Genomic DNA, 19,801 nt, shown 5'->3' with positions numbered 1-19,801 from the left:
GGCCACACATTTCCCACCTCTGTTCTAAAAGATTACCAGTTAACCTTTGTTTTCAATATACATGTTTCTTCCTTCTGTCAGCCAATCTCCCTTTCCCTTGCTCCCAATACAACTGGTCTTTTCCACATTACAGCTGTGGATTTTGATACCATGTCTCTGTCATCTTCCAGTGATGAATTGCTCTGCCCCAGTTGATGTCATGTTTCTGTTGGATGGATCTTACAGCATTGGCAAAGGAAGCTTTGAAAGGTCAAAACATTTAGCAATCAAGCTTTGCGATGCCTTGGACATTGGTCCAGAAAAGGTAAGCCCCGTTGCACATCCCACACACTGCGTACAAGGACAGGAATAAAATAAATCAAGCATGCATGTTTCTGGGGGAAGGCCATCTGGAACAACCAAAGGATGCAATAAAAATCTAACCACTATGTTTGTGAAAATGATACATGGCATCTGACACAGTGAAGAAAATTAGGCATACATTCATTTTTTAGAAAGCATGAAGCCAAATTTAAACCAGTGCAATATAAACCTTAATCTTTCCTAATATGAGAGCCTTGCTTAGTTTACCTTGGGGAAGTTTTTGTTGTTTATTAATATGAAGCAGAGCTAGGCTATTGAATTAATTGATTGTTTTCAATTAAATTGATCATTTAAATAAAATGACTGTGACTATTTCTATACTGAATCACAACTCATTTGTGGCAGGGGAAGACAGATCCAATGACTAATTTTGGCAGACCTAGGCTAACTTTCCCTCCATGGGACCTACCATGAGACACCCCACTGGCTCATTATCCAAATTCATTAGGAAAACACACTGTCAGATTTTAACAACAAGGTGGAGATACAAGGAAGACATTGTTTCTTGAAATATTTGTCAGTTCACACTGGTTTCTCATCAGATCGTATAAAAATGTATCCCCAAATTTTAGCATACACAGAGACAATTTCACAATTTCCACACTCCCTGTATTATATGTCACCTAGTAACAATATATAAAAGGGAAAGGTAAACATTTCCCCTTGACATCAAGTCTAGTCGTGTCCGACTCTGGGGGGTGGTGCTCATCTCCATTTCTAAGCCAGAAAGCCAGCATTGTCCTTAGACACCTCCAAGGTCATGTGGCCGGCCTGACTGCATGGTGTGCTGTTACCTTCCAACAGAAGTGGTATCTATTGATCTACTCATATTTGCATGTTTTTGAACTGCTAGATTGGCAGAAGCTGGGGCTAACTATGGGAGCTTACCCTGTCTGTGGATTCGAAGTGCCAAGCTTCCGATCAACAAGTTCTGCAGCTTAGTAGTTTAAACTGCTGTGCCACCATGGCTCCAATATACACATATTAATATATACATTTTGCAAAATCATTCTAAAATATAATACAGTCTCAAAGTAAAGCTATAAGAAGGAGTAATCAGTTGCATTTTTCTGTTCTTCCGCCTTCTAGACCCTGAATGGACTGCCAAAAATAAAATAAAAAATCTCTGAAGACAAATTGTATGCCTGATATTGAAATACTTGAGGTTTTAAAAGTTAAATAGGATGTATCTGGCAGCAGGGAACAGAGGAATAGCAAATTATTTAAATGGTAAATTGCCTATTTAGAAGACTTTCGGAAAAGGCAGTTGAGAAGGGACAAGAATCACAAAACCTGAGGAAGTACATATTACTCCAGGGCTACACTTAATACTCCTTTGGTTCTCTCTGGCTGCTACTATTCAGTAAACCATGGCCTAGGGAGTAGCACACTACATCTTGCATTTTAGACATCTGTAATGAGATGTGAGTTTACATGGTTCCATACACAACCTGCAACACTCTGGAATAATCAGAGAAGGAAATTATCTGTACAAAGTCCTTGCCTTTAATAGAAGGTGGGGAACTTGATTAGAGGGCTTTCCATCGAGGAATTCTTTAGTAGATCATGACTATCCCAAGCCTCAGATTTCAGGACCAAGGACTAAGACTTAGGGGCAACCATTTGTGATGCCACAGGTGCAGACTTTAATGATGTCACCAGTGTCATGTTATAAAGACAGTCTCTGGTGATGTTATTGAGCATGATATGTTAAGCATCAACGGCATGTCCATAGACTGTGGAGCTTATCACATGTGGCAGGCAAATAGCAACTTTACCATGACAATAGTATTTTTGCCTTGGGTGTATCACATGATACCTCTCTTTTCCCTTCATGATCCCAGTGGAAGACATTCCTTTTATGAAAGGAAGTTGTGAATTAATTATTTGTGTTTGTAAAATAAATGCTTTCTAGATTGGCTTGCTGTGAGTTTTTCGGCCATGTTCCAGAAGCATTATTTCCTGATGTTTCGCCCGCAACTATGGCAAGCATCCTCAGAGGTCTGTTGGAAACTAGACAAGTGAGGTTTATATATCTGTATATAATCCAGGGTGGGAGAAAGAACCCTTGTCTGTTTGAGGCAAGTGTGAATGTTGCAATTCGCCATCTTGATTGGCTTTCTAGACTGTTTCCCACCCGTGAGAAAGGAGCAATGTCATAAGATAAGTCTAAGGCAAAGATGCTGTTGTCTTGCTTGTAATTTGATTTGCCTACCTCAACTGATAAACCCCTGTGCCGTTCTATTAAAAACACCAAGTTTAGCAAATGAGGAAATTATATATCCCCTTTCAAAGGCAGTGCCATCACTCTGAGATTCCTCCCATTACCTTGAAGGCTGGAGCTGAGAACCCAAATTGTAGGTCTAAATATAACACTCATCTACTCATAACCCATCTTGTGGGTTTTCCAGACCTAGGAATAGCAACACAGTAGTACAGAGCCTTATGGATGTTATTTTGTTCTTTCAGGTCAGAGTGGGAGCAATACAGTTCAGTAATACAGCCTACTTGGAATTCTCGCTGGATACCTATTTCATCAAACATGAAATAAAAGACAAACTAAAGAGGATTGTATTCAAGTAAGATTAATATATATATGTTGCTCCTACTCACAACTGGCTTTTATTAACTGTTGCTAATAAAGATGTAACAAATAGTTGTTCATGAATATCTATATTCTGGCAGTTTGACAGCTGTATTATTGACTTGGATCAGAGGATGATAAAGCTGGGAAAGATTTCAGAGGTCACATATTTAGTGCCCTGCTATTGTGGGAAATTTTGGACCTGACTTGACACATAGACCCCCCACCCCACCCCAATGACTAACAGAACATACTGGAGGGGTTTGGGGAGGATTGACCCACACTTTGGGAATTGTAGTTCACCCACCATCAAATAACACCGTGAACCCAACCAATGATGGACTTGGACCGCACTTGGCACAAAGACCCCACATAGCCAACTTTGAATACTGGTGGGGATTGGGGAGCATTAATCTGGACTTTGGAAATTGTAGTTTGCCAACAATCAAAGAACACTGTGAACACAACCAATGATGGACCTGGACCAAACTTGGCATACATGCCCAACATGGTCAGCTTTGAATACTGGTGGGGTTTGGAAGTGATTGACCCATGATTTTGGAAATTGTAGTTCACCCACAATCAAAGAACACTGTGAAGCCAACCGAGGATGAATCTGGACCAAACTTGGCACATAAACCCAATATGGCCAACTTTGAATACTGGCAGGGTTAGCGGGGAAATGACGTATGATGTTGGGAGTTATAGTTCACCCACATCCCTATGTATATTCTAATGGGTGCATTCATAAAAAAAACAAAAGCAAATACTGCCTTTTTCTTATAAATAGTATTACAAATTATCTAACCCAGGCATCAACAAGTACCTAAACTAACACTTTATAAAAAATACACCCCTCAGGTTCCATAGGATGGTACCAAACCCGATAAAGCGGTACCCAAATACCAATAATTGAGTGGTGTGGAACCCATCCTTGCACTAATGATGGATTGGAAGGAGTTCTCCAAGCAGACTTCATTACATAGAATCTAAGACAGTATCAGAAAAAGCAGCATTATTTAGCATTTTGAGTTATTTGGAAGTGAAAAGAATGACCAATGACAAAATGCAGCTGGTGAGGGAAAATACGACTGCTATTGCTAGTCTGTTGATGTGTTGCTGACATGTGGCTTGAGAGAGAAATGTTGGAGGATGGAATAGAGAAGAAACCTTCAGAAGATCAAAGCCCACTCTGGCAGGAGTTTAGAGCACTGAGAATTACAGGCTGATACAAAGAGAAGTGTGTAGATTAAAGAGCAAGGCACTACAAAGAAGGATTCTGATCAAATACTGAATGCACCAGGAAATGAAGAAATGACAATAATGCTAGTTTTTTTTTTAAAAAAAATAGAATAAACATGGCTCTGAATCAAGGGTGGGAGAAGAAGGGTGTGCTCTAAAGAGGGTGTTTACTTTACACATCTGGCTTTGCCCTAATCACTTTGAACTGAAATAAAAGGAGTGCTAAGAGACAATAAGGGGAAATGGGCTGTATTAAGAACTCCCCTGACAGGCGTAGAAAACAGAAGGAAGCAACTGTTGCTTTATTACAACATTGTCTGGAATGCTAACTAGAAATAGGCTGTTTCTTTTGTGTTGAAATCAAATAATAACACAAAATGGTGGCTGTATTATATGTAGTCAGGTCAGATTACACAAAACCAGCCTTATATTCCAGAATCTAAGCAAAGTAGAAATTGCATCTTCTCACACATGATATAGAATCAATATAAAACTTTATTATGGTCACTGGGCAGCACAAAGCAGGCCCCAAGCAACCTGGGAAGGGGAAGCACAGCTCCCCAATGAAGCACTTATTAAAAAACAGATTAGAAAAATTTAAAATCATAGATGGGAGGGGCACATTACAAGTCTAGTAGCATTTCAGCTGTAACAGGTTGCTTTAACTACATTCCTGACAGGGTGTTGCCTTTTGGGGTCGATCATCAACCGTTTAATTTTAAGTGCTGCAGTTATACCGTAAGTTATTGTAGTGCTAGAGTCCAAAAGCAGGAGGGTGGAGTAGTATTTTTCGGTGTGCCCTGGATATTTTAGAAGCCATGGTGTAATGAGGTTAGTTCTAAGGACCCTATAGAACATACATTGAAAAAGCACATGCTCAGTTGTTTCTACGTTTCTGGACTCACAGGGGCATAATCTCTCCTTGAAGGGGGTCTTCCGATACCTCCTCTTCAGTACAGCTGATGGGACAACATGACATCTTCCCAGGGTAATAGCCCTTTGGTATTTGGGCACCTCCAAATCTGTTAGGTATGCCATGGGGGCAGTGAGGTATCTGTTGACTTCCCTAATAAAGGCTGGGGAGCAGGCTAGGTCAGGGTCCTGAATTGCCCTTCAAAAAACAGCCTTTAGATAATTTCGAAAGTAAAAGAAAAATGCTTTACACAAAAGATAAACAAATGCAATTGAAAAGTGCAAAAGAAAACAAGGAATTCTTAATCCAGATACAAACTTTAGTCTCTTACGAAGTCCCAAAAGAAACACCAGTCTTCCATCAGACAACGGATGATGAACTAAGTTCTTAGCAGGAGACACAAAGCAGATTCCATAGGAATACAGCAGTATCAGGGTCATTGTTACCAGCAAAAGCTGATTACTCTTGCCTCTAATTTATAGCCCTGAATTCCCCAAGCAGGAGGTGGTAGGGCATCTCCCAATTAGCTCAGCGTTTTTAGCAGCTATTCTGGCTGAATGGCGTTTGTACTCTGTCTCTTTTCATCTCTCTAGAAATGTGGGCACTTTCAAACCCTCATCATCTGAATCTTCTTCTCCCTCCAATTCCTGAGCACTTCCCTGCTCCCCTTTCTCTTCTGAAGATGAGGAATCCCTAACAGTCTGATTGACACTCTACGTTCAGGTTCCGTTGCTTAATGAAATCCTTGGCTTGGTCCTATCTCATGCTTAGCCATTTTTCCTGGGCGAAACCTAGTATTGTGATATTTTCTGCCACTGTTTTAGTCCATCTGGACTGGAAGTCATCCCTCATGGTTAGAGGGGCAAGACCACATAGGGAGCAGGATAGGTGTAGCCAGTAGTTGAGAATCACTGTCCATACTCTTGCCTCCACTTTCACGAAGCCTGTTTCCAATCACAGGGTGGTGTTAGAGACACATCTGCGAGCCTGTAGAGCTGATCTTGGGAATTTTGATTGAACACACTCTAGTGGGGCATAATTTGAAAAGGGGCCAAGCTGGGCTCCATACAGCATTTGTGTGAGATATAGAATCTAATGTGTTGTGAAACTATCCAGGCTTTCCTTCACAAAAGAAATATGAGTTGTGCACCTAGAATAAATTTAAAAAGCTATAGTCCCCTGGATTGAGGGCAAATAAACTTTAGAGGATTTAAGCCTAGCAGTCAGAAAGCTCCTCCTTAAATTGACTGGGTTTAAAGAAGAGGCTGTCCATTCCAAATTTTGTAGGAAGTGGGGTTGCAACTGTTCCTCACCAGAAAAGTCTCTGGGATTCCTAATAACCATTCAAGCTGTCCTAGCACCCCACAGCATTGCCTATGCCAGTTTTAGTTGTTCACACCGTGGTCTTTGTCCCCATAAAAGTGGACATCAATGAGTCCTTGTGCATTAGTGTCCAAGAACCAGAAGGAACTGAGTGAATTTCCAACTGAATGACCAGGAGGTGAAACTGTTTGATTCCCCTGTCCTCTGAAATGAGTAAATATATCTTCTTATGCTTTGCTGCAATGTGCCTTTAAATCATTTCAACTGACGTTACCCCAAGTTGAATCTATCATGGGGTTTTCTTGACAAGATTTATTCAGAGGAATTTACCATTGTCTTCCTCTTTTATTCTCATGGCATCACTCATGTATCCCTTTTGTCTCTCTTGTGACCAATCCTGTACCTTGAGTTTCCTTGTATGCTTAGATTTCCAATAACTGCATCACCATTTCCCTTGGGCTTTCTCTCCTTGTTATTTGGTAGAGTATCAGTCCAACTCCCACTCTTTTGTTCTGTCATTGTTTGTAAAAGTCAAAATAGAGAAGTTTGCTGGGACAATATAAGAGGATACCATACTAATTGTTCCTTTCTATAGGCAGCATAGGGAGCCTCCGGTGGTGCTGTGAGTTAAACCGCTGAGCTGCTGAACTTGCTGACTGAAAGGTCAGCAGTTCATATCCGGGGAGCAGGATGAACTCCCATTGTTAGCCTCAGCTTCTTCCAACATAGCAGTTTGAAAACATGCAAATGTGAGTAAATCAATAGGTACCCCTTCAGCGGGAAGGTAATGGTGCTCCATGCAGTCATGTCGGCCACATGACCTTAGAGCATCTCCAGACAATGCTGGCTCTTCGGCTTAGAAATGGAGATGAGCACCATCCCGCCAGAGTCAGACACAACTAGACTTAATGTCAAGGGGAAACCTTTACCTTTTATAAACAGCAATGATGAAATAACCGTGATATGGTTTTGAAACTAGTACCTATTGGCATACCTTAGTTAATGTTAATTATTTTAGCTACATACATAGTTTACAATAAAAGTACTATCCCTTCACATTTAAAAAAATATTTGTTAGGTTTGCTTATGTACACTTTCATTGATGCAGGTTTGCTTCTTTTTCTCACCATTTGTACACTTTCCTATTACACAGTAGCATTTTCAATTTAACCATCTAGTTCTTGTACTCAATGTTCCATGTATCTTAAGCACACATTTCCTGAGGGCAAAACATTAAACAAAGAAAACTGGTTGTGACAGCCAAAATGATTTGCTAATACACTCAGTGGTCAGCTAGTATGATGCAAGCGGATTCTCAGAACCACACTTAGTCATAAACACTAACATTTTACAAATGTTGAAGCGGAAGTGTGGGGGCAGAGATGAAATTAAACCTGCAGTGGACTCTAGCACACCATAAATCTTTATAACACAAGAAAAGTGGGCAGGATGATGAATCTTGGCATATAGAACCTAGTGCCTCATTTCAAATGAAAAATTGAACTGTCTCCTTTGGGAAATGATTGTTTTTATGTTCAAGAGTTTCCTTTGATTTCATCTATGGTGACTTGACTGTTTCCACCTCCAGGCAATTCCTTGAACTTAGTACGAGGGTTGAATAAAAAGTAATGTCTTCGGTACTTGGGTTTGGATGGGAATATTTTAATAAACCAAACACATAAATAATCCTTAGAATGTGCTCTTTAACTACAACTATTCACTTTTCCACATAATCACCAGACAATTGTATACATTTCTGCCAACAATGAACAAGTTTTCTAAAGCCGTCACAGAAGAAATCAACACTCTGTTTCCGCAACCAGCGTCTCACAGTTCTCTCAGCATCTTCATCAGAAGCATAATTATATCCCCGCAGATCTTCTTTCATTATCAGGAACAGATGGAAGTCAGACGGTGCGAAATCTGAACTGTATGGAGGATGTCATATGGTGGTGAGATCCAGTCTTTGAAGTTTCAAATCTGTGCTCTTTCATTTCAGGCGTCAGCGTCCTGGGTACCCATCATGCACAGATCTTCCGATAGCCAAGCAAAGCAATAATGTGACCCACAGGTTCTTGTGAAATGCCAATTATGCTTGAAATTTCTCTCTGAGTGATACGACAATTGTCCTGAATCAATCTGTCAACTTATTGTCGAAGGCTTGTCCTGAATCAATCTGTCAACTTTTTGCTTGTGAAACTCAGTGGTTGCTGTCACAGGACGTCCAACTCTTTGTTTGTCACACAAGTCAGATATTCTCACCTCAACATCTTTAAACTTAACTCTCCCAACGATGCACAATATTCACATTAAAACAATCACCATAAACAGCTTGCATTCTCTGATGAATCTCCTTTGGGGTGACACCTTCTGCTGTCGAGAATTCAATGACTGCACTTTGCTTAAGTCGCATTGACCGACTGTCTGTGCAGGGTTCCATACTTTAACAACACAACCATTCAATGCTAAGGCTTCCTGCCAAAATGGAACTGTAGAGGAGAGTCTACTGAATAAGCCAGTATCTGCCACATACCAGTACTGCCATCTGTTGAGGAATTACAAAGGTGGAGGCATTACTTTTCGTTCAACCCTCGTATTAGCAAGAGATGAGAACTCACCCTGACAGTGAGGATCAAATCTCTTTTGGAGAAATAGACCAGTAAACCAAAGATATTTGAGTTGCCAGCAATGACAGCTGGTGGCTCTGATATCAATGGGGTAATGGATATACTCAGGAAATTAGAGGCCACCAGAGATGCTGAATCTTGTCTTTACAGTAGATTTATACCTCAGATAGTGCTTTCAAAGTTGGGGCTACAACCCAAATTAGATTCGCCTCTACACTGACACAGAGCCAGTAGCCACCATTGATGGCCAGAAACCATTTCCTTTGTTTTCCTTTGTTTCAGGAAGTCAAGTTTCTCCTATCTTTCTGTCCTTGATCTTTTAATCCATTGCATCCTCTACTTTGTACTTTCTTGAGCCTTTAGCTCATTACAGAAGAGCAAGAAATAAGGCAAAGGAAAGGCTTGGAGGAAGGTAGCTAATATAGCACTATGGTTTGAGCACCGGACTCTGTAGACCAGGATTCAAATCCTCACTCAGCCATAAAAATCCACTGGCCAATCCTGAGCAAGTCATTCACACTCTGCCCCAGAATTCTCCAGTTAAGAATTGCCATATGTTGGAAATGACTGGAAGCACACAACATAAAGCAAATTCTAACAACATTTGTGTTTCCTTCTCTAATGATATAGTGATGAAATTTAAAGAATGCCTGCAGACTAGAGTGTTTTTGGAGCCCTATACAAGCAGTTCCTGAGTTACAAACATCAAACTTACAAATGATTCATAGTTAAGAACATGGGTGAGACAACAGGAAGCGAGAGAAAGCTACCCTTTGGAAGGGAAATTCTCTCCTGGAAGAGTTATCATGGGGAAAAGGTGTTGGAAACAGCAACCTTCTACAAGCCTCCTATACTAGTTATTTGTTATGTATATAACTGTGATTGCTTACTATATTGTACATATATGATTTAGTATGCGTTTTCCCTTAACTCTATGTTGTTTGAGGCTGTGGGAGGGACTGCAGACCATGTTACCATATCTGGGACTATTCATTTTTAGAAGTCAGTACAGTTTATGAAGTCAGCAGTGCTAGTATTTGAGTCAATGTTGAGTAATGTATTAGACTGAAGAGAGTGTTAGCCTGTATGCAACAAAGAAGAGACTAAAACAGAATGCTTTAGAAAACTTACTGTTTAAACTTCAGCCAATAAGAAACATTTCTGTGTGCTGAATATATGAAGTTTGTAAGTAAATGAACTACAGTACAGTCCCGCTTATCCAACTTTCGCTCATCCAATGTTCTGTATTATCCAACGCAGTCTGCCTCCTGCCCGGATTCACAGCTGTTTCAACACATTGCTATGTTTTGGTGCTAAATTCGTAAATACAGTAATTACTACATAACGATGCCATGTATTGAACTGCCTGTTCTGTCAATTTGTTGTAAAACATGATGTTTTGGTGCTTAATTTGTAAAATCATAATGTAATGTGACTTTTATAGGCTTTTCCTTAATCCTTCCTTATTAACCAGCATTTTTGCTTATCCAATGTTCTGCCAACCTATTTATGTTGGATAAGCAAGACTCTATTGTATGTTATTTTTAATGAAGACTAAATATTTTCGGTCTCTTGAGAGCATGATTTTAAAGCAATATATTTTATGGGAGAGTAGTTGGGTTTTTTGTTTTTTATTTTGCAATTGAAATAACACTTCTGAAGATCTGCTTTATATTTTGTGCATTGGCATATCTTTGTTCCTAACAGTTCAGAGAGATAGCAACAATCTTAACAACTGAGAAGCCTAATTTGCCTTGCATGAATACTAGTGGATATTTACCACTTAGGAGAAGATTCACTCAAATAAGTATTTAACTCTTCTTAGGAAGATCATATTTTGGCTGAGGAGATTCCTGGTCTTCCAAAAGTTTATGAATTGTAAAATATCATGCCTTTCCAAAAAAAAATATATCTCTACTGAAGCTTTCTAGCCAATCCTTGTTTCCACAACTAGCCATTTTTTTTCAAGATCCAATTATCACCGGGGCAGAAAGGGAGGTGAAATCTACTGAACAGTTTTATTTATTTATTTATTTTATTTCAATTACTTATACCCCGCCCTTCTCACCCCCAAGGGGGGACTCAGGGCAGCTTACAAACAACGGCACAATTTGATTCCTGAATCAATAAACAAACAATACCTAAAAATGATTTAAACAGTTAACAAGTTAAAAACATTAGTACATAATAAAATAGCAAAACAATCTCATGCTCAGTGTTCAGAGTTCCGTATATCCATTCCATTCCATTCGCCCATGTTTATCGTCAGATCTTCCCTTAGCTGCCAGAATGTCCAAAAGCTTGGTCCCATATCCAGGTCTTCAGTTTTTTCCTGAATGCCAAAAAGGAGGTCGCTGATCTAATCTCCCCGGGGAGTGAGTTCCACAGGTGAGGGGCCACCACTGAGAAGGTTTGTTTTGCAGACAGTTGGACAGTCTGCAGAACAAACACCACAGAGGTGTGAACCCTTCTCTATGCTATCCAAAGCACTCTCCCCCCCCCCTCCGCTCTCTCTATATATACTAGCTGTTCCCTGCCACACATTGTTGTGGCCCAGTCTGTTGATCTGGAAAATAAAGTAATGAGAAAGTGTTGGTTTCTAATACATGTAATTTCTTTATGCTTGTGGGGAAACAATATTTCTTGCTGTTTCTTTGTCAGTGTTGATGTGGTGAGTGTCATGTTTGCCCACCATGGAACATGTAACATATCATTGTTCTTCTTTAAGGGTCCCTTTCAAATCTATGATACTATATCTCTCTGTGTGTAAATCATATCTATCTATCTATCTATCTATCTATCTATCTATCTATCTATGGCTGGATGGCTCTTTGTCAGGAGGACTTTGATTACGTTTTCTTGCCCTGATGAAGGGAGTTGGATTGGATGGCCTTAAGTATTTTCTGTTGGTCATGGGGATTCTGTGTGGGAAGTTTGATTCAATTCCATCGTTCATTGAGTTCAGAATGCTCTTTGATTGTAGGTGAACTGTGAATCCCAGTGACTGCAACTCCCAAATGACAAGATCATAATTTTTTGAGTGATGGTCACTCCTTGTGTTAGGAGACATTTTGTTGCCAAATTTGGTGTGATTTCATTCATTGGTTCTTTTGTTTCTAAGGTACTCATTATGCACAGAGCATTTTTATATATATAATAATATAATATAATATGGCTGGAGTTACACTTTAAAAACGTACCTGTTCCAACTTACATACAAATTCAACTTTAGAAGAAACCTACAAAAACTATCTTGTTTGTAACTTGGGGACTTCCTCTATATGGCAAGGCTAACAGGGAGGTAGAGCAATTCTAAGCAGAAAATTGGAAAATGGACAGAGTTAATACCTCCAGAATCTTTTGCTTCTTTCTTGTGAGTTTCAAAGGATTAAGGATAGTAATCGCTTACTAGAGTTTCTGATCTTTTAAAAACTTGATAATGAAAAAGGAAGAAAGGAGTGAAAAAAATCCATTGTTCCTAGTGGGTAAAGCAGGAGATGAATGAAGCGTTAAAAAGGAGCATATATTTCCTCAAAAGATGGCCTCCTTTTATGTTCACCTTATTGGAAAAGTATAATGTCTCTTCACATCACACTGTAAAATGAAAGTAGCAGCAAGTTAAGAGAGTTCATGAAATATAGTTCATCCTTCAAATATTCATTTACAAATATTGTGTATATATATGACTTTGTGCATACATGAGGTTATGCATATATCGCCAATATGTGTCTTCCCCATACCGATGCCCTCTTGATCTGTTGAACTAGAATTCCCATCATTCCTTGGCCATATGGCTGGGGATGGTGGAAGTTGTAGTCTGAGAGAGCTGAAAAGGCACCAGTGTGGAAATGATTGATGAATGCCATTGTTCTTATTTGACAAAATACATCAAGGAAAATCTTTTTTTCCAATGAAGGCCTTATATTACCTTTACCTTTCCAATGAAATTGTAGTCTAGCATTACCCCTGAGAAAAGAATGGAAATTGTATCCTCCTTAGCAAAGCCATCCTAATTCTTTCTTCTTTTCTTGTTCCCCTTAGAGGTGGTAGAACGGAAACAGGACTTGCTCTGAAATACATCCTTCGGAAGGGATTCCGTGGGAGCAGGAATTTCACAGTACCCAAAATCCTTATTATTTTTACTGATGGCAGATCTCAAGGCAACATAGCTGCACCTGCTAAGCAGTTAAAAGAAATGGGAATTACCGTGTTTGCAGTGGGAGTCAGCTTCCCCAGGTAAGTTACCCTTTAGAGTGTGAAAAGATCAGAGTGTGGAAAATGTAGACTTTGGACATAACTCCCAAAATGCTCCAGCTGGAATAGCCACTTTTCCTCACTCTGAAAAAAATCACATGACGTACTTACTCCTGATTGACAATGAACCATTGGCAATAGGAGTAAATGCTTGCTCAGAAAACAATACAGAAGTGAATTAGTCAGAATGGATATAAAGGGCAGAGGGATGGGACAGAAGAGATTGCCACCAGTGATGAGTTTGTTGTATTTTAAAGATGCACGCATTTCCTGTGGCTCTGCAAATTAACCATACAACTAAGAGTACAGTTGGCCATCTACATTTGTGGGTGTAACTTTCGTAGATTTGATTATTCATTGGTTTGATTAAAATTGATTTTATGGTCAAATTCCAGCAGATATTGGAGGATCTAAAAATGTATTTCCTGAATTTAAAAAACACAGTTTTTAAAAAATATGCAGTGTTTCCTTTTTTGCATGGGTCTTGCATCCTGCACCCAAGCGAATGTGGATGGTTGAGTGTTTGTCTGTGTGAGTAGGAAAGGATATACATAAGGGTGTTATAAATGGGGATGTTATGAGACATTTCATTAAACCAAATGTTCTATGAACAGAAAATGGTTTAAAGTTTTTACAACATTTTATAGAAAAGGATAGCAATGGCCGCTGTGCCAGTTGTAGTTTAGTTGCTACAGGACTTGCATGATTTACAGATGGCCCCAGGTTTAGTCCTATGTTGGATGAGAGAAGATTGATGCTTGAAACTCCAGGTGTATGACTTAAACAATATTTAACATCCTACTATTTCCCTGATAATACAGTGGGTTAAGCCGCTGAGCTGCTGAACTTGTTGACCAAAGGTAGGCGGTTCAAATCCTGGGAGCGGGGTGAGCTTCCACTGTTAGCCCCAACTTCTGCCAACTTAGCAGTTTGAAAACATGCAAATGTGAGAAAATCAGTAGGTACACACAGCTCCAGTCCCCATTCTGCAGGAAGGTAACGACACTCCATGCAGTCATGCCGGCCACATCACCTTGGAGACGTCTATGGATAACTCCGGCTCTTAGGCTTAGAAAGGGAGATAAGCACAAACTCCAAGAGTTGGACACAGTTAGACTTAATGTCAGGAGAAATCTTTTCTTTTTCCCAGTGCAAAAACCACAGCAGGACACAATGTAAGCTAAAACAAAATACTAGTAAAGAGCAATTAATAAGACATATTAAAACTAAGCACTGTGTAAAACAGTTTGAAATCATTTTTAAAGCATGAAAAGAAAACTTGGTAGTACCACACTGACCATGTGAAATACTTTTCACCACCATTGTGGCCAGGCATGTAGCCGGGAGGGGGGGGGGCGCTCAGGGGGCTTGAGCCCCCCCCCCCAAATTTTCATGGTGGTTCGCGAAAAGGCCTTAGTGGTGCATTATTTAAACTGTTATGTTTATTCATATCATGATCTGATCACCATACTCAATATATCCCATATGCATGGGGGTATTGGGGTAACGATACAAAAGGTTTGATAGGCTAGCCCCTCTTTCACTCAGACTCAGCCCCCCCGAAACTCAGCCCCCCCCGAACCCCCCCTGAAAAAAATTCAGCCCCCCCCCCCCCGAAACGAAATCCTGGCTACGGGCCTGATTGTGGCCTAACATCTGTTTGAAGTAATAAAAATAAAAATAATGTTATCTGTTGGTAAGAAAACAGGAGGAATGTTGTCATATTTTGTGGATCAATACTTTGTGCTCTTTTAATAATCTTCTGGATCTTCAGTGTTACTTACCATGAAATGACTGCAGGGTCACAGTATTGTATTTGTTGCATCAGGTTTATTTATTTGCAGATGGGAAGAACTACACATTCTGGCTAGTGAGAAAACAGATTGGCACCTGCTCTTTGCAGAAGACACTGATGATGCCGTAAATGGCTTCTACACCACACTCACCAGGTCTGCCATTTGCAGTGCTGCATTTCCAGGTAATGAATAATTGCTTGATGCACACCAATTAAAATAATTTTACATTTTATCTTGTTTTGAACACCGGCTGTTGCAGGCATCTTTTTTGTATTATTTTTCTTTTCCCCACCAGTGTTTAATGTTTTCTTCCTCTTTGAAGCCTCGATTTCTAATCTGTCACCTCTTTCCTCTTATCAGGAAGGAGGAAGGAACAGAAAGTCCCAAGAGAGGGGCTTAACAGTCTGGTGCATTTCTCCACACCCCCAGAACCAGATTTTCATGAACTAGTTTTTTTGCTTGTATGACGTCTTTATGAGCTTGTAAGTGTGTGTATACCAGTTCCTTGTATACTTCCACATTAGATGGGAAGTCCTGGCAAAGTGCCTGATCCTGGGCTCTTTGCTTTTACCAGTGCAGTTTCCTCTCTGTGTGGTTTTACTTTCAACTATAGGCTTATCTGTGAGACCCTGATGTATTGAGTATTTCTGAAACACTAGGAGAAATTCAAAGTTGCAGGTAGTTTCCACTTTTTGTTAGATCAACAAACAGTAGGATGCCAGGAAACAAGGTGGCTCAAATGTAAGAACTGTCTGAAGATGCCAGATGCTTCTTGTTTTAAGCAAAGGTGGTGTTGGAGAAACAGTAAAGGAAGAAACCTTATGGCTCTTCCTAGCTCTAAACTTTTGAAGAGAAGTGAGAATTATATGATCTGTAGGTTGGATGTGGCTGCGTGGTTGAGGTGGTAATTTTTCTGTTCTTCTCACCTTAGACTCTGAAACTTTAAAAGATTGCACCTAAGCCTGGTTTTAAAAAGGTAAAGGTTTCCCCTTGACATTATGTCTAGTCATGTCCAATTCTGGGGTGGTGGAGCTCATCTCCATTTCTAAGCCGAAGAGTTGTCCGTAGACACCTCCAAGGTCATGTGGCCAGCATGACTGCATGGAGTGCCGTTACCATCCCACAAAAGTGGTACCTATTGATCTACTCACACTTGTATGTTTTGGAACTGCTAGGTTGACAGAAGCTGAGCCTAACAGTGGGAGCTCACTCTGCTCCCTGGATTTGACCGCCAACCTTTCAATCCGCAAGTTCAGCAGGTTTTAGGGAGCAGAAAATAGACAGTAGGATTCATTTTGGTCAAGAAATGTCCTCCCAACCCCTCAAAAGGGGGATAAGATCTCAAAAGGTCTTTAGAAGGGATGTATGGGCATGAGATATGTCAGCTTCAATTGGCACTAGCTCTGCAAAGGAAGACAAACATTTTGTAGCGAGGAAGAAGTATGCAGATAACGCCTATTTTGTCCTGTCTTTTCTGAACTACAGCAGTGGTATCAGATAAAAAGGGTCTTGTCATGCCAATAATTACGTTCTGATCTTTGTAATCAAAGATGCTGCCAGGAATTAAATCTCCTGTATACAAAACAAAACCTACTTTGCCATGGTTTTTTTTAAATATATAGTTAAGCTTCTGGTCTTAGGGAATGAATACCAATGCTCTCCTTATTTTATATTCTTGCACCTAGGTTGTACAGCTGAATCATACACTTGTGAACACAGAACACTGAAGAGAGTGAAAGAGTTGGTGGGAAACTACTTCTGTTGGAAGGGAACAAAGAGCAATGGTGCTGTGTGGACGTCAACCTGCCCTTTTTACAAGTAAGTCAGCTGTTGTGCATTATCCCCCCTCCCTCCTTCTGCCTTAAGGAAAAGAAAATAAATTGTGCTATGCTTCATCCATTAAAGCTTTTTAGTGGATTGATAGGAGATGAGTTAGAGAACCTCATCCATTCTCATCTCATTCCGTTTGTTTTAAAAGTATAGAAGTATAAACACACATCGGAAATCTTAACATGGAAAAATTCAATCAGGACACATATTGCAAACAATAAAGCAGATTAAGCTCTACTTTTCAGCACTTTCTTTCACCACTATCAATCTTGAAGCATTGAAGACTATCAAGGACTAGCACTGACAAGAGTAGGAAATGAAGCGACAAGGAAGACTTAGTTGGGACACCTAGGAGAAAGGAATCAGAGTGGAAAAATATGCAGAGATGTTTCATATGTGTCTTTCTCTTACTTTGCTTCATGCTCAGCTAATGAACATATGGGAGCCATAGGGAAGGAGTTTTGAATAGCTCACTTGTGTTGACTTTCAATTCATAGTAAGTTCATGGTGAAAGTGTGCAATTTATGCACAGTCTTCACATTTCTCAAACATTCCACAGATTTATAAACCTCACTTGCCTAGTTTCCAACACACCTCAAAACCTCTGAGGATGCCTGCCATAGATGTGGGTGAAACATTAGGAGAGAATGCTTCTGAAACATGGCCACACAGCCCAGAAAACTCACAGCAACCCTTGAAAGATTATTTATCAGAAATGTTTTTTTTAATCAGGCATTTGTGGTAGAATGGTAAACAGTGAATCTGGCATGTGAGGGAATTTTTTTCTTGGAGGAAAGAAGCATGATCACCATAAAGTGTAGGCCACTTTTCACCATTACAGGTCATATCTGTACCCCTGAGACAGAAGAGAAGTGTCTTATGTAATTTCTATTTGGAGCTACTTTTCAGTCCTTTCTTGCATTTTTTAAAAGTTTGGGGTATACATAGGAGGATTGGAAGATGATGTGTTTTGTGGTGGCCCTGGGCTTTTATGAATGACAAGTGTGGTTGGCAGGGATGAGAGACAGGCCCTTCTCAGTGGTGGCCCCCCGTCGATGGAATACACTCTCCAGTGAAATCAGGTTGACATCCTCTCTCCTTTCATTTAGAAAAACAGTCAAATCATAGCTTTGGGACCAAGCATTCGGGCAGCTGAGTGAACAGTAACTGCAATGACTCATGGAAATGGATAATAGATAGACCTCAGACTGGATGTTTAGACTCTGAGATGGATTTGAGATTGGGCTTGGTTATATTTTAATATTTTAAAGTTCTGATATTTTAATGTATATTTATAATTGTCTCTTTAATTTTAATTTGCTTTGTATTGTGACTGTTTGTTGTTGTTGGCATCTAATGGCTGCCAGTAGTAAGCCACTATGAGTCCCCCTTGTGGGGTTGAGAAGGACGGGATATAAAAATTTGAAAAAACATTTAAATGAATGAGTTTTAGAGTGAAACATTAAAAAATAAAGAAAGAGTTGTGGGTTTTGCGCATCTTTATGTGCCACATTTTGAGACTGTAGGACTCTGAGAGAGAGCAGAAGGTGAACAGTGAGCTGTATTTTGGGAGTCATCCTTGACTCATTGACTTTGAAGGCTTGCATGTGGGCTTTTGTTTGTTTTTGGCCATGTGATCCTCTAAGCATATGGTCTAAGGTAGTGGGACTTCTTCTAGTTTGTGAGTTTCTTGGGTTGGAGCTAGCAGTCACAAGCTCAATATAACTTCTGCTTCAGTTTTTCAAGCTCAGTATCTAAGGGAACAACAGAGAGTGATCTGTGTTTTGTGGACTTGGTTCCATGACTGATTTCTTTAAAAAGGCATGTGTGAGCTGTTCTTTTTTAGTTGTGCGCTCTCTGTGAGCCCATGATCTAAGGAGCCAGGACGTCTGCTGAATCAATGACTTACTTGGGGGTGGAACTAGCAGCCACTACCTTTATATAATTGCGGTCTCCATCTTTCACATTCAGTCCCTGAGCCTCAGTAATCATATCAGAATTGAATAGGCATTCCACTCACAAGCAATGTCAACAGGCATTTTGTATGGGCACTTAGCAGGGAAGTATTCAGAGGGAGACCTAACATTCTGCTCCTGTGCCTACTTAAGACTACTGAATATGGATTGTGAGGAAGTCTCCTCCTCTGATTTTCAAACAGAGGCTGAATGGCTATCTATTGGAAGTGCTTTGATTGTCCATTCCTTCAGGGCCAAGTGAGGATAGCTTGTGTGGTCACTTCGTATTCTAGGTTTCTGTGGTTTTGTGATGGCATACTTGTAGAATAAGCACACTTTGCCCATGCTTAATGTGTACTGATTTTTCCTTTGCTGTAATAATGGTCCTGGGAGTAAACACTACAATTTATTTATTTATTTATTTACAATATTTCTATCCCGCCCATATCAGCCTGAAGGCAACTCAGGTAGCACATTAATACTTCATACATTAGTAGAGCAGATAAAAAAGAAAGCTTGGAAAAGTTACATTTTGGATTGAGACTCCCAGAATCCCCATACTAGCATGTTTAGTGGTCATGCTAACTGATGACCTCATCATACGTGAAAAAGATAAGTGTCCTAGGATACTTCTGCCAAAGTCTATTCACAGCGCCCCATGCTACTCATCAGCCGATGTAGACTGACTTTCAGTGAGGTTCCATGGGTAAATTGGGGCAACAGCATGGAGGACACTGTGCTGCCATTAGAAACAATGAGGTTACCATAGGATTAAGCCGCACTATGACGCTTCCCCATGTGCGATGGGGATTGTCATCTGCCTGTCGGGGCACTGGGATTGCCCTGCTGCTGCCCCAATTCACCACAGAGGCTGGCAAATCACAACACTGGACCTCACCCATGTGATGAGATCC

The 19,801-nt window shown here is 40.1% G+C and overlaps 1 protein-coding gene across 1 annotated transcript in view; it reads left to right on the top strand.

Annotated features, from left to right (window-relative positions):
* The window catches only part of VWA2 (von Willebrand factor A domain containing 2), a 54,632-nt gene that overhangs the window by 20,860 nt on the left and 13,971 nt on the right, over positions 1-19,801 (top strand). Inside the window, exons 4-8 of the mRNA XM_060768460.2 lie at positions 171-304; positions 2,833-2,942; positions 13,094-13,288; positions 15,151-15,284; positions 16,788-16,920. Of these exons, the coding sequence (XP_060624443.2) occupies positions 171-304; positions 2,833-2,942; positions 13,094-13,288; positions 15,151-15,284; positions 16,788-16,920 (706 nt within the window). The remainder of the gene's footprint in view (positions 1-170; positions 305-2,832; positions 2,943-13,093; positions 13,289-15,150; positions 15,285-16,787; positions 16,921-19,801) is intronic.

Source organism: Anolis sagrei, chromosome 3 (genome assembly GCF_037176765.1).
Source record: "Anolis sagrei isolate rAnoSag1 chromosome 3, rAnoSag1.mat, whole genome shotgun sequence".
In the NCBI taxonomy this organism is placed as follows: Eukaryota; Metazoa; Chordata; class Lepidosauria; order Squamata; family Dactyloidae; genus Anolis; species Anolis sagrei.
Note: the sequence above shows the minus strand (reverse complement) of the source record. Positions and strands in the feature narration are given on the sequence as shown.